The 14,996-nt window shown below is 60.7% G+C and overlaps 1 protein-coding gene across 1 annotated transcript; it reads right to left on the bottom strand.

The window, feature by feature from the left end:
• Positions 1 to 271: 271 nt before the first annotated feature.
• On the bottom strand, positions 272 to 14,778 carry EFHD2 (EF-hand domain family member D2). Its single transcript, XM_037499684.2, has 4 exons — positions 14,468 to 14,778; positions 3,092 to 3,239; positions 2,534 to 2,668; positions 272 to 1,737 (listed from the first exon to the last, which is right to left on the bottom strand). Exons 1-4 carry the CDS (start codon positions 14,767 to 14,769, stop codon positions 1,606 to 1,608), a joined length of 717 nt encoding a protein of 238 aa, XP_037355581.1. The 5' UTR covers positions 14,770 to 14,778; the 3' UTR covers positions 272 to 1,605.
• Between the last annotated feature and the right edge of the window lie 218 nt (positions 14,779 to 14,996).

The raw sequence follows: 14,996 nt of genomic DNA, 5'->3' as shown, positions 1-14,996 counted from the left end.
CAGGCCTCTCCTTTCTTCTCTGGGATTAAAACCAGCCACCCTCTCCTCCCCGTGGGTTTGTCGAGGATTAAATGCGTTAGTATGAGTAAATCATTTAGATTCGAGCCCGGGGATGGCAGGTGTGTCAAACAACCTGTCCCGTTGGGAAGGGGCGTCTCTTCTCCCGGGCTTCCCACACGGCAGGCAGCCAGCACCCGAGGGAGGCCGCCCTGCCTCCTCCCGCCCCTCCCCTGCTCCCCAAGAACCACACACACGTAAGAATATACAATTTTATCTTATTTTAGTTAAAAAAAATAATCGTACCACCGAATGAAGAAGTAGCATTTTGAGGGGAGGGAATGAGAAGGCAGGAAAAAAAATAAAAAGCAACTAAGCTAAAAGGAAAAAAAAATTATATTCATCTGTATAAACGTATCCGCTAAGGCAAACGCAATCCAGGGCCAAGGCTGCCCCGCCCGGGGGGGGGCAGCAACTAGTTCCTGCAAATTCTAAGGCCAAAAAAATAAAACCTCTGCAAGCCCAACAGGGCTCCGTGGGCTCTAGGGGGAGCTTTACTAAAATAAAGGGATATCGAGTCTCAGAAGCAGTGATTCTGTCACGACACACTGGACGGCGCATGGCGGGGGCCGGACGCCGCTCGCTCGGACGGGACGTCACAGTTTCACGACACAGCAATGGACACGGACACGCACGGGAGCGGGCGGGCACGCTGGAGGCTGGGGCGGGCCAGGGGGGCTGGGGCCCATGCTTCCCCGGGGTGGGGGTGACGGGACAGGTCCAGTCGCTGGTGACGAGGCTCACTTGGGGGAGGGGGCGAAGGGGCTGAGCGAGGCCCCCTGCGCCCCGCTGCCCGGTCCGTGCAAACCACTTAAAGCACTTCTTGAAGGCCTCCTGGAGAATGGAGACAGCTTGGTTTCCTTCCCTAGGAATCCCTCCTAACCCCTCTCTGCGGAGCCCTGGGGCGCCCAGGCTGTTCCGGGAGGGGGCAGGGGTGGCCGTCCCTGCCCACGCTCCTGTGGCACGGCCTGCAGAATGCGGCCCGTGAGGTAGATGGGCACAGCTGCCCCTTTGCCCAGGGCCTCTCAGCCTAAATGGAAGCCCCTCCCCTGACTCTGGCAACAGGTGCTGGTGTGGGGGGGTGGGGCTGTGCCTCCAATCGGCTCCTTAGTTTCCGCTGGCCACAAGCCTTGCAGGGGGCATCAGGGGACCAGGGGCAGTGCAGCGGGTTAGGGGCAGGTGGCCTCTGGGTAGGGGACCAGGTGACAGGGAGAGGCATAGGGGTGCAGAAGGGGGTGTGCGGGCAGGCACCCAGGCAGGGAGCCCTGGGAGCCAGGAGCTGGGCACGGAGCCCCGAGCAGTGCTGGAGCAGGTGGGGGCGGCCAGGGACGAGACGGGGCGTCGCCAGGCAGGGAGCCAGTGCTGGTGTCACAGCCTCAGGAACAGCGGGAGCGGGGAGAGTGGGGCCGCCTCGGTGAGGCCCCTCAACTGGCTCCGTTCGCAGACATGGTTAGGTTTTTAGTGTGGTCCCTGCAGACAAGCTGAGGACCCGGGCTCGCCCGTCAGACGGGGCGCTGGGGCCGGCCGGGCGGTCAGGCCAGGCCCTGGCTACTTGAAGGTGGACTGCAGCTCCTTGAAGGCTGCTTTCCGCTGCTTCATCTCTTCCGCCTGCTTCTTCCTCTCCTCCTGCTCTGCCTTGATCTCCTCCTCGAAGCGACTGGACACGTTGATGGCCTGGACCTGGGGTGGAGGGGGGAGAGGTGGGTCAGGCCGGAGGGGTCTCTGCCCTGCGCCTTCTCTGGGCTCCCTTCGCCTCTCATTGGCTCTGCTCCTCGGGCAGGGACTTCCTTCACCTCTTGCAGCCTCCATTTCTCCATTTGGGGCCTGGGGCTCAGTAACTGACCTCGCGGATGAGGTGGAAGGAGACCCGGATCGGAGCGCTGCCTGGTGCCTTTAAGGAGACCTTGTGATCTGCTCTCCCGCTGCTGCCTGGCCTGGGGAGCCCAGGTGCACACGTTTCCTACTACTGAACCCTGAAACATCCCCTTCGCCCTCGAAGCCCAGCAGGAGGTGGGAAGCAGCCTTCGGAAGGAATGTTCTTTGCTAAAATGGGAAGAGAGACATGGAAAGGCGGGGGCTCTGGGAGGAGAGGATCCCGGAGACAGACTCGTCCCCTGCATCCGAGTGTTGCCAGAAGGGGTCCATCCTATTCCCTCCAGGCTGGGGCTGGAGGCACTGGCATCTCCGAGGCTCCTGGGAGATGTGGTGTTTCTGAGCCTGCTTGCTGTCTCCTGGGCCTTCCCGGCAAGGCCTAGTCCTTTGGGGTCATGGCTGGGTGGCTCAAAGTGGTCCCCATTCCCACGGCCCTCAAAGTGGTCCCCATTCCCCTTCACCTTTGGAGCAGGGAGAGAAAGAGGAGGCTGGCGAGCTCCTGCCTGCAGCCTCGGTAAGGACTGGAAGGGGAAGCACTGACCACTGTGCTCACCCAGGTCCCATTATACCCTTGTCACCCTGCCCTGGGCTCGCGCATCCTCACCTTGGCTTCGAAGAAGCTCTTGGCCCCCTTGACGCCCTCGGTGGAGACGTCTATCTCAGAGAGGCGGGCCAGCACGTGCAGCCCGCTGTCCTCCTGCAGCTCCCCAGCCGCCGCCTTGCGGAAGATCAGGAGGAACTGCAGCGGAGAGAAGAGCAGGCGGGGTCAGGGAGGGGTAGAGGGGCTGAGACCCGGCCACACCTCGGCCCCAGCCCCAGGCCTCCCCTGGAGATGGCGAAGCGTGGTCACAGGACTGGGAACCTGAGGCCTGGGCTCTCGCCACTCCATGTCTGCGTGTCCCTGCACAGGCCAGGTGCCCCTCCCGCCCTGGGCCTCCGTTTGCTCATCTGTACAATGGGGCCCCCCCTGTCTCCCCAGTCACAGGGTCATGTCATTCCGTGAAATGACTCCCAGAGCCCGCCTAAGGTCGGGAGCACAGAAGTCATGTGCTACCTGCTCACCCTGTCTGTTAGGGCCTCCGCCAACACGTAGCCGCTCAATGGCAGCTAAGCAGCAATGAACCAAACCCTCGGGTAACACCCCTAGGCAAGCAGGGCTCACCTCCCGGAAGCTGAGCTTGCTGTCAAGATCCTCATCCACCTCCTTGATCATGTTTTTCAGGCCCAGGTGGGTCTGGGGGGCTCCAAGTTTCTCCATCATGAGTTTGAGCTCCATCAAGTCGATGAAGCCATCTCGGCCGGCATCGTACCTGGGGGTGCAGAGAGAGGCCTGAGGACACCTTGATACCTCCCCCCCATCAGAGGGGCCACAACTGGAGTTTGGTGCCTGGGGCTCAGTGGGTCCCTCCCACCAATCAGATGGAAGGGACCTCAGCTGGGCAGAGAGCAGACTCGTGGCCCAGCTCCTGCGTGGTCACCTCTGGGGACGGGAGCCTCCTCCACGCTGAGCAGTGCTGGCTCTGAGCAGCCTGCTACACCAGGGAGCTGGAGCCGCGGCCTCCCTGTACCCAACAGAGGGACAGAGGGAGAAAGAACTCACAGCGTGTGGGGGTGTGGATCCGGAGGGTGGGCTCTGAGGTCAGCACCCCCCAGACCATCTCCAGGACCAGCTGGCTTAGTGGGACCCTCGAGGGATAGCCTGGCACCATGTCTCCCAGACTCCCTGCTCTCCCCCCACCCCAAGGCGGCAGGCTGGGGCAGGATTCTCCACCTCAGACTGCAGCACTGGATGGCTCACTCCTGGGGGCCCAGATGGTGTCACAGAGAGACGAGCGACTCCCTCCCAACTTGGGGTGGTTAAGACTCTCCCAGATGTAGCCAAACGCCCCAGGGGTGAAATCGCTGCTGATTGAGAAACTCTGGGTTAGAGGCTGTGACATGGATGTGGAAGGTGGCCTCTCCGGGTGACAGATGGTCTGTCTTCCTCAGCACCCTGTTTCTTTTTGGGGGGTGTAGGAATAGGTGTTGATGTTGGAAAGGTGGGGGGGTGCTGAGCCCCGTGTGTCACAGACCAGGGTCAGTGGTCACAAGGGCAGGTCCCCCTCGAGGCTCTGGGAGGTGGTCCAGGCTGTGAGGAGGGAATGAGCTGTGCAGGCTGCTGGCTGTGAGTGGTGGGAAAGGTGTGGCACAGTGGTTGGGTGTCTCTGCCTGTACATTTCATTCTCCTTTTTCTACCACCAAGGCCTGGCAGAAGGGCTGGGCGTGGGGCGTGTCACTCTTAAGGGCCTCCTGTGCACGAGCTGGGTCAGAGCTGGCCACTCTGGGCTGGGAGGTACTGCTGGGTGCTTAGCACACAGCATGGCACAGTGGGCACTGCCCTGCCTGGGTCTTGGTCTTGTGGTCTCGGGGTTGTCAAAACGAGCCTCTGAACCTCAAGAAAGCTCTTGTGTGGCCCCCCCAGGTCTCGAGCTGGCTGGGGGACAGTCATGTGACACAGAGGGGCCGAGTTCCAGAAGCCTGTGTCCTGGAGACTCTGAGTTGCAACAAATGCATGCCTTGTGCCTTCCCCAGGGTCTCAGTTCCCACCCTCCTTCCTCCTTATGCTAAGTCCCGCTGACTCTGGGCATCTAATAGCAACGCTTTTTTGCGATCTGTCTGTGCCGGGAACTTGACATTCTTCACCCTCCCAACAACGTTTTTATAAGGGAGTCTCAGAGAGGTTAAGCGACCTGCCCAAGGTCACCCAGCAGTTGGGCTTCCATGGAGAGGTCTGCTGGGCTCATCAACCTGCACGTTTGCTCTGCGCCCAGCCCCCCTCCTCGCGTCCTGTGGCCGCCAGCAGAGCAGAGATGACTGTCTGGAGCGCTGAGCGGCGCATTTGTGCGAGGGGTATAAATAGTTCACGGCAAGTGAGTCAGTGTTTGGAAGTGACGCAGCACTGGGAGGATGGGTCTCTGGGAATCCTGCAGGAACACAGGGTCCCGCGGCTACTTCCCCACCATGGGGAGGGGGTAGGCAGGGGCCAGATAGGTCAGAGGCCCTGTGGGCAGTGGCCAGAGCTGGATGGCAGTGGTGTGAGAGGCACGGGAGAGGGTTGTGGGACTTGGGGGGTCAGGTAGGCCAATGTATCCCCCACCCCCTGAGTCCAGCCTCCACTTAGAGCTGGAGGGGCCTTGTGGGGTGCATGGCAGTGGCCTCTCCTTCCATCCTTGTTTGCCAGTGGGCGGAGGGGCCGGCTGGCCTGGCTGGCTGGCTGCTGTATGACCCTAGGACCCTAGGGCTGGGTTGGAGCAGGCTGGGGAGAGCAGCCTGCTGGGGACAAGTCACATGGGCCCTCGGGCCCTCGGAGTCCTCACTTCCTGAACTTAGGCTCCTTCTGGCCCATCATCCCCAGAAGTGGCAGTTCCAAAGTGGGGGAGAGGGTCTATGTGCCCCAGAGGGACCCTGGCAGGATGGCACTTCCCTTGTGGTGTCACTGGGAGATGGAACTGAGGTCACATGTCAGCACTTAGCACAGCACCTGGCACAAGGAGTTGGCTCCAGAAATGGCAGCTACCGCCACTGTGAGACTTAAACTCACCTTTATTAAGGACCTACTATGTGCTAGGCATTTTCTCTTGACCCCTTCTGTGTTCAGCCATCCTGGGGGGGTTGGTATTATTTCCCCAAATGACTATTAGGGAACAAGGCATGTAGAGGTGGGGGTCTGGATCCCTCCTAGTTCCCTACTCCACGCCTTGCTCTCCATCTGCTCACCTGCCCTCGTCTGCCCTGGCTGTATTTACCGCTCAGTCTGTGGGTTTCTCCCGCAGTTAGGGTGGCTCCGTTTCAGAGGAAGTGAGGATAAAGTGTCCAAACTTGGACAGGAACTTGGGCTTTGGCTCTCTCAGCTCTGGCACTCCCTGGCCTGTCTGGGCTGCAGCTCAAACCACGGCTTGAACCACCACCCACATCTATCAAGGGTCAATCAATTACCGGGGCGGGCTCCATCTGGACCCCCAGGGGGACAATGCAGGGTTGGCTGCAGTGCCAGCAGATCAATCACGGGGTGTGGGGGGGGGTTACAGAGGGCAGGGAGAGGCCATGTGTTGGGGTGGCAGGCAGGGGCCCCAGAGGAGGTGACACTTGGGGGTTGTTCTCATGGGATAGCCTCCCCAGGGAGTGGACCCCCACCATGTGCCCTGGGCTCTGGGTCACTGAATCAGCCAGGATCCAGGGCAAACCTTGAAGGCTTGTGTGTATATCAACTCTGCTGAGACTGCCCTGGGTCCAAACCCCAGCACCGGCACCTGCTGGCTGGGTGACCCTGGCCAAGTCACCTGATCCGGGGACTCTCAATCTCCCTATTGCCATCAAGGAGATCAAAGGACTTATCTCAGGACAGACACAAAGACTGAAAGAGACATCCAAACAGACTCTTAGCACAGAGTCTGGGCCCCATCCCGTGAGCATGGCTGGGAGGAAATGCAGACTGGCCTGGAGGCAGGGGCTGGACAAGGTGACAGCACCCCATCCTCCCTTCCCCATTGGGTTTGATTCAAAGACCTGGCTGCTTGGGGAGGTAGAAGGACAGCAGGGTGGAGCCTTTTACTCTCTTGCCCCAGCCCTGGATTCCTCTCCTATCCTTCCTCTGACAAGGGGAATGGCAAGGGGGATGGCAAGGGGGATGGCAAGGCGGGGGATGGGGGGACTGTCACTGTGTCCCCAGCAGGCATATCCCCGACTGAGAGCCCTTGCGTCAGACACAGGGCATCAGCCCTCTCCCTGGGTTGGAACTGAGGTTGCAGGTGGCTCAGAGGATTCAGGGAAAAGGGTTCAGCACACAGATCTATCTGGATACCCCGGCCACTGCTTCATGTATGTGGGGGCCCAGGGGCCCAGAGTGGGCAGCAGCTGGCCCAGTCACACAGTTGTGGGAGGTTCCTAAAATTGGAAGCTTTCTTCCTTCGTGCCTGCTTCCCTCTCCCCGGCCTCCTGGAGGGCCCTGGAATCTCAAGCCAAGCCCTGGTTTGGGGCCTGCCTGGGAGGGCCACCTCCCTCCAGCAGGATGGCCGGGAGCTCAGCGCTTCCCTCCTGCACTAGGGGGAGGCTGCACAGCTGGCAAGGCGCCCACATTCTTACCGCCTCCCTCTGAATGGTCCTCCGACAGGGAGGGCAGCAGCTGCTGCCCCGGATCTGGCGACAAAGTCCCCTCCCTTGAACATGGAGCAGCCGCCCAGGCAGACTTTGCCCCTTTGGGCTGGGCAGGCCCCACCCAGCTGGTACAGCCAGGAGCCATGGGCGGGGGTGGGGGGCAGTGACCAGCTCCTGCAGCAGCGCATGGTGTAGACGGCCTGGTCCTGCACGGGGCTCTCCCCGCCTCACAGTGATGGTTCCACTGTGGCTATGCTACGCCGGGCACTCGCCTTGGGCTCTGTATCCTGTCCTGACAGGGATTCTGTGACAAGGATATGAACAGCCTCTACACCAGGGACTGAGGCTCGGGGAGGAAGCCTCTTGGCCAAGGTCATCACTGACAAGGCCACAGCTGGCGTCTGAACTCAGGCCAGATGGAAAATGTGCCTTAACTGTTACACTATGTACGTCCTGACAGCTCCAAACCCTGTACCTGGGAACCGCAGGTGGGAGGGATACTGGGCCAGCTCATGTCACTGTTTGTGGGGGTCTGATTCCTACTGCAGTTTTCCTGCTTGGTGTCTGGAATGCCTTCGAGAAGGGGGAAGCTCACAGCTGGCCTAAGACAGCCCATTTTAGCTCTGGGACTGTTTACTAGGAAGTCGTTCCTCATGCATGCGCCCCCCCAAATCCACCCCCCAAGCCGTGCGGTGCTACCTAACAGCAGAAAGAGGTGGTATCACAACCACTGTCTCAGGGGAGGGGGCGGCTGATCTAGGAGCTTAGGGGACCCCGACTTTCCCTACTGATTCGCATCTCAGGCTTTTGCTGATGGCCCCCCTGAACACTGGGTCCCCAGGAAGTGAGTAGCTAGAGGGTGGTGTTTACAGAACTGGGAGTCTCCAGCCCTACTTGGTACTGGTCTCAGCATTCACAGAGCCTCCCTATCTGGGGAGCCTCCCCTGTGGCCCAAAGTTATGACTTTAAGGCCTCTATCCTTTGCCCCCTGAAATGGGAGGGCAGGTGCCTTGGTCAGCAAGGTTCCAGACAACAGGAGAATGCTGGCCTCCCTGTTACAGCCAGCTTGGCCCTGCCCACCTCCGCATGGCATGGAAGGAAGGCACTGGTGCCGCCCACAGGCTGGGCGCTGACTGCTCGGCAGAGCCCACCAGTTCCCGCACACCCCCACCTCCTGACTCATGTGGGGAAAGCCCCGGCAGCTCCCCACTTCCTCTGCTCCTATCTGCGGAATCTGACACTTGTCTGCGGGCCTGTGTCAGCTGGGGGGGGTGGGGTGCCGATGGCAGCACATCCTCACCTCTGGGCTCACACTGAGCCAAGCCCCAGAGGGAAGGAAGGCATGTCCCCCACTTGTATCTCAGCAGCAGGGTTCCCCGAGCTGCCAACTTCCCTGCCTGCTCTTAATCATAATTATGTTGTAATGGGATTAGAAAGAACATTCGCTGAATGTTGAACATCACCAGCATTTCTGATTTCAATCTTCCCTCTGCCGGTCTTGTTAGCCCCTTAGCTTACCGCCCCGACTCCAGAACGTGCCTCACCTAAAGGGCAGTCTCAGGCAGGTGGGGGGAGATGGCTGCGGGGTGCTCAACACTTCTGAACCTGTACTGGGCCCACTTGGAAAACCTGGTTAAAATGCGGGTTCTGATCAGTGGGTCTGGGGTGGAGCCTGAGCACCTGCATTTCTGAGCAGCTCTCGGTGAAGCAGATACTACTCCACGCGGGTCCCCGGGAGCAGGAGACTTGGCATCAGACTCAAGTTCAAATGCTGTTCCTAGGAGCTGTGCGACAAGTCATGTAAACCTCAGAGACCCAGTTTTCTTATCTGTCAAATGGGCGATGATCATCTTACAGATGGGAAGAAAGCATTGGACAAGGGCCTGGAACAGGCCGGCCCTCTCCACTGGATGAGGGATGAGTGTGAGAAGGGCGTCCAGAGGGTCTCCGCCCATCTTGGGAATCCGGGGCCTGGTTTTGGCCTATTGCACTGGACGACTGCACAGGGCCTCGTTTTTGGCCTTTTTTGGCTCTGAGCCCTGTTTCTACACAGTCCTTGAAAAGCAGAAGTCAGTCCAGGAGAAGGCTGCCCGGCAGCCAGAGTGAGCTCAGCTGCTAGAGCGAGGGGACAGTCCCTGCTGAAGTCACAGAGTGACTCTGCCTCCTCCCCGGGAGGGCCTTGCAAAAGGGCCTCTGATGAAAGAGCCTCTGGTGTCCTCCAAGGCAGCAGGGCCTGGTCTCAGGGCTGAAGCCAGGCCCAGGCCAAAGACCCAGAGGGGGTGGAGGAGGGGAGAAGGCAGGCAGGAAAGTGCAAACCAGAAGGGGAACTAAAAGTCTCCAGGGGGAGGGAGCAGAGAGGTGACTCAGACAGAGGGGAAGTAGGAAGAACCAGGTCCGGGACAGCCACCCTCCCCAGAAAGCCAGGCTCCGGGCTGCTGCAGGGGTGCAGGACCACGCGGGTCCCAGAGGGACCCCCTGAGACTCGAGAGCCCCCTGCCCCCATCCACATAATCTTTGCTTGGCCCCTGGGAGCTTGCTGCAGGCAGGTTTTAATCCTGCGTCTGCCCCTTAGGGTAGTCTTGGGTTATGTCTCCATATCCTCATCTGGCGAATGGGAACAACAGGAGTACCTGCCTCCCTGCGAGGATTAAAAATTGAACTCCCTAAATAATATACACTGGCGTGCCTTGGGGCAGCTGGACCTGGAGGCTCCAGCCAAGGAGAGGGCCTGGAGGCAGGGTGAAGTGCAAGCTCCCCTTTTCAGCTGGGCAGGCCCATCCTCCCTACTTCCCGTGTTGCCCGGGGGACTATCAGCTTCTTGAGGGCAGGAGCTTTATTCACGTAATCCTCTGGGGACAACCTGTCCGTTGGGTGGATGGTCACACAAGTGGGCTGTGACTTTTAAAAAATACATCTCCTGTTGTTCTCACAGCCCACAGACCAGAGGCGGAGGTGGCCTCTTCACAAAGGCTCAAGACTTTTTAAGCTTAATCCTCAGAACTTCACTAGGCAGTTTCTTCAGTCCCAGGGAAACTGAGGCTGAGAGGCCTAGAGCCCTGCCCAAGTCACTCAGCTGGGCAGCTCCAGGGCCCCCTTTTGTGTCCCCCAGAGCTGGTGTTTATCCTGCTGCCTGCCTTTCATGTAATTAAGTGATAATGAATTCGCTTCCCTGGTTTTTGTTATTTATCAAAGCCATGTGTGGCTGTCAATCAGGGCGGCAGGAGAAAGGAGGGTCCTCATGCTGGGCGCTGTCGCTGGGGCCCAGGCCAGCGGGTCTGGTCACTCTGTTCAGAGGGGGCGGTGGAGGTGGCCTGGCTACCCCTCCAGGGCTGGGGATGGCCGTGATGGGAACACAAGAGCTACTGAATTTGTGCCAAGTACTGGGTTAAGCACTTCATGAAAACCTGGTGAGCCGGATACTGTTATTATCTCTGTGCCAGGAAGGACTGGCAAGCGTGTGTGCACGTGTGTGCGTGTGTGCGTGCGTGCGTGTGTGTGTGTGTGTGTGTGTGTGTGTGTGTTGTGAGCAGCAAGAGTCTGACGAGACACCTGGAGCAGGATGAGCAGGTGGAGAGGAGGGAGGGCAGGCGGGAAGAGGCGTCCAGGGGAGGGGGAAGCCTGCCTCTCTGACGCAAGGGGTCAGGAGATGATGCGGCTGGAGACAGGGCAGGGCAGGGCAGGGCACTAGGGCACCTTCCTCGGATTCCAGGGCGGGTTCAGAGCTACGTGGGTACCTCCAGGAGGTCTTGGTTTACAAAGCCCAGCAGAGTCCCACCTAGGCTGCTGCCAGCCCAGAAGGGACACCCTCAAGGCACCCTTCTCCCCCTTGTCTGGAGGATTCCAGAAGCAGCCCTGGATGGATGGGCAGAGAGAGGTGGGGAGTGGGTGAGGTTAGAGGTGGTGGATGAAGCCTGAGGTTGCAAGGGGAGGGAGGACAGAGCGGCTCCGCATGCCTGGCACCTTCCCAGAGCTCTTCGTGTGTCACCTCCCTCCCCCCATGTGCGGACAGGATGCTCTGGTTCAGCCAGAAAACCTTCCTGTGACCCTAAGCAAGTTATGATGCTTTTCTGGGTCCCAGTTTGCTCTTCTATAAAATGGGGAAAAGGGATGGAGTCAACCCTCGGATCTCATCCAGGTGGAAACTGCTTGGCTGTGTGAGGTCGGGGTGGGGACACCTCATCTGTCAACTCCCTTCCATCTCCTCTGGTCTCCTGCCATCTCCATCCCAGGGCGGTTTCTGCTGAATAAACTCTGAAAGGATGATCTCGGAGGTCGTGTGGGCAATTCTGGCTTCCAGAGGGTTCAGGACCCCTGGAGAATAAAAAGGTCAGTGCCTAATCACCTTTGGGAATCAGAGCTACGGCCCGCCCCTTGCCCAGATGGGCAGACTGAGGCCCAGGGAGGGCAGCCCAATGGGGAATTCAGTGGCAGAAGCCAGGCCGCAAGCCCAGGCTTCCTAGCTCCGGGCTTACGAGGAAGGCCAGCTCCCAGATCCCTCAGACCTCCCCCATCTCCTGCACTTGGCTCTGGTGGATGCTTGGAAGGGTTGGGGTCCCTCCTTCCTGTCCCAGGAGCTGGAGACCAGGGTGGAGGTCTTCCAGAAGAGCCTGGCTAGGAGGTCCTGGCTGCGGTCCCCAGCCCCTGCTTGGGCACAGGAGGCCGCAGCCCCACTCGGACAGCAGAAGCAGAAGGAGGTTTTGTCCTCCATGAGAGCCTGTCTGTTGGCTGTTTACAGCAGGGACTGGCTGGGCTGGCACAGTGCAGCCTTGTTTCCTTGAATACAAAACCTGCAGGTCTCCGTTCCAGCCAGGCGCCCCCAGCGTGCGGCACTTCCTTCCCTAGAAGTCCAGCTCCCTGCCCCCTTCCTGCCCCCTCCCACTCCCGATGCCCAGCAAACAGCAATGGTGCCAAGAGGTGGCTTGCAGGGGGCTCAGCTCCCCCGCCCCTTTTCATCAGACTACCCCTCATCAAACCAACATCCAAAATAGCCTCTGCAGAAAGTGAGCTCCCTCTGGAAATGCAGCTGCGAGACCATTCCCAGTGTCACGCGCCCCTGCCACTCAAGCTGCACCTCCTAAGTCTCCTAGTCTGGGTTTTCCCAAACAGCTTGATTTTTTTTTTTTTGGTGGGGGGAGAGGGGTAGGGATGCTGTGCAGGCAGAGGAGGAGGGCTCTGGGGGAAAGAACGAGCAGGCTGCGGGTGGGTACATGAGGCAGAAAATCAGCCTCGAGCGTGAAAAGGGGTGTGGGGGGAGTGTGTTTCCCATGTGGATGCGGATGTCTGGGACAGGAAACTCAGAAGGAAAGAACAGGGGGTTTGGAGTCAGACCTGGGTTCGAATCCTGGCATTGTCACTTGCTAGCTGTGTAGACCTGGCGCGTTTTCTTAACTTCTCTGCGCTCACACTCTCCTACCAGCACCTGGATGATTACAGGTGGGGTTCCTGGGGTTCCGTTCCTGGTACTCTTGATACAGGGATCGCTGCTGTATTTGAATAACCTTGCAGGAACGCCCCTGGGTCAAGTTCCTCAAGGAAGTTCCAGACAGTGAAGCTACACCCAGCCCTGGGCTCAAGGAGCTTTCAATCTGGATTCTGCCTGGAATCTTGGAAATCCTGACCTGACCGGTCATTGGCGGGGCAGAAAGTTTAGGACTCGCAACCAAGACCCTGGAGTCAAAGAGGCAGGCTCCACTGGGCCCAGGGATGTCCATGCAGAGGCCCAGGGTGGGGTCAAGGAGTCGGTTTCCCCCCAGGCTGACCCCCAAAGGCCACAAGTATGGGGTTTCCAGCCTTACAGATCTGGGAACCAAAAACCTCTTCCCCTGTGTCAGGGTCAAATGCAGAAGCAGCTGTAGTGAGAAGTGGACATGAGTCTTTCTCAAGCAGTGGGGCTGCAAGACAGTGTCTTCCTGGGCTTCCTGCTTGCACCTGGGAAGGTCAACTGCTATGGTGGGCTGTGTGCCCCACCTCCTGCCCAGCCCAGCCACGGAGGGCCAGCACCCTACCTGCCGGGGCTGGGGGTAGGTAGGACCTCCTAACTCCCGTACCTGAGACTCCAGTTGGTCTCAGATGGTTCTACCTCTTTAGGAATCTGCTCTCACCAAATCCCTGACTGTTCCCCAACCAGCAGTCCAGGTGGGGGGGTGGCCAAGAGGGGGTGGGGAAGGGTACCAAAGAGAGGGGCCTGCATACCCCCTGGCACAAATGTGCTGGGGTGGGGGTGTGTGGCTGGCCATTTCAGTTCCCACTGGGTGGACCCAGGGATAGACCAGAGGGGACCTGCAGCCTTTTCTCTGGAGTCCTCCAGAGACGAGATAATCAGGGGGGTTTTGAGGTGGGGAGGGCTGAGCCTGCAGTCTAGGGCGCCTGTCCAGTCAGCTGGACACTATATGAATTATATGGAGTACTGGGCAGGGGTGAGAGCAAGTGGGCGAGCTGGATAGGAAGGTGAGGGGGCACAGAGCAGAGGCAGGAGAGTCACAGGACAGAGGGAGGAGTTGGGCACCCTCTGAGCCAAAGCAGGGTGGCAGTGACGGCACAGCTGCCGGGTACAGGAGGGGGGGCAGGAGGGTGAGAGGACGCTGGGGCAGTGCATGGGGGGAGCAGGAGACAGTGCATAGGGGGGTCTTGGGGGGAAGATGGGGCCAGGGACTGAGGGATCCTCCCTAGGGAGACCTGAGAGTGGAGGGTCTGGGCGAGGGTTAATGGGATAGGGGTGGGAGGGGCTGGAGGTCTCTGACCACAGTTCGCTAGAAGATGGGGGGGGGGGAACAGGAGCTGAGGAGAGGGAGGGGGGCTCTGCCCACATCCTACCTTGAGGGGATCTGAGATAAGCAGAGGCCATGAAAGGACCCCCAAGGAAGGCATGCATGTGGGATGGGGTGCAGGGCATGGTCACCTTTGTGGAGGTGCTGGGGGTGGTGGTGGGTATTTGTGATCCGCGTGTATGGGGTGGGGGTGGGGAATTCGAACAGCCTGGGGGTGTGTTGGGGGGAACGGGAGGCCCCGGGCTCCCCTCCCTGGCTCTTCCATCTCAGTGCTGGCGAGTGTGGGGTGATGCGGGCAGCGCCGCGGCCGGAGTCCTAGGCCAGACGCCCAGAGTCTCCAGACCTCTGAGTAAGGTGGCAGCGTGGGGGGCTCGCGGAGTCTCGTGATTACCCGGAGGGGGCCCCGGGGCCCCCATTCCGGGGGCGCTCACGCATGGTGCTGGGGTGCAGCATCCCCCAGAGGAGGGGGCGCGCGCCCGGGGGTCCCCGCGCCCAGAAGCGGGTGGAGTGGCGGGTCCCGCAGCCTCGCGACTAGGCAGCAGGGGCCGAGGGTGCCCACCCCCGCCGCGCCGGAGTTGTGGGGCGCGCGGCCGGCGGCGCGGGGTCGGGGCCGGGGTCGGGGCCGGGCGGGCACTCACTGTTTGAACATCTTCTCCATGTCCTTGATCTGCCTCCGGGAGAACTCCTTGAACTCGGTGTAGGGGTTGAAGACGCGGCGGCTGGGCGACTGGGGCTCGCCGATGCCCTGGTTGAGGTCGGCGCGCCGCAGCAGCTTGGCGCTCAGCTCGTCGTCCGCGCTGCCCAGCGCCTCGGCCGCCTCCTCGGGCGCCCCGGCGGCCGCCGCCCCGTTGAGCCCGGGCTGCCCCGGGGCCTCGGCGCCGGCCTCGCCCTCCATCTGCAGCCGCCGGCTCAGCTTGCTGGCCAGCTCGTCCGTGGCCATGGTGGCCCGCGCGGCGCTCGCTGGGCCCGGCCCCTGCTCGCCGCGCGCCCGCGCCGCCTCTGGCCGGCGCTTCCTCTTCCTGACACTCCCCGCGCCGGGCCCGCCCCGAGGGTGGGACTTGCGCCCCTCGACCGCCCGCCCCGCGCCCCGCGCCCCGCGCCGCCCCCGCCCCGGCCCCGCGCCGCCCGCGCGCGCCCCGGCCCCATCGCGCAGCCCCGGCGGGCCGA

Source organism: Talpa occidentalis, unplaced genomic scaffold (assembly GCF_014898055.3).
Source record: "Talpa occidentalis isolate TD23 unplaced genomic scaffold, MPIMG_talOcc4v2.1 talOcc4.9, whole genome shotgun sequence".
Classification (NCBI taxonomy): Eukaryota; Metazoa; Chordata; class Mammalia; order Eulipotyphla; family Talpidae; genus Talpa; species Talpa occidentalis.
This window is presented reverse-complemented; position numbering and strand designations above follow the sequence as displayed.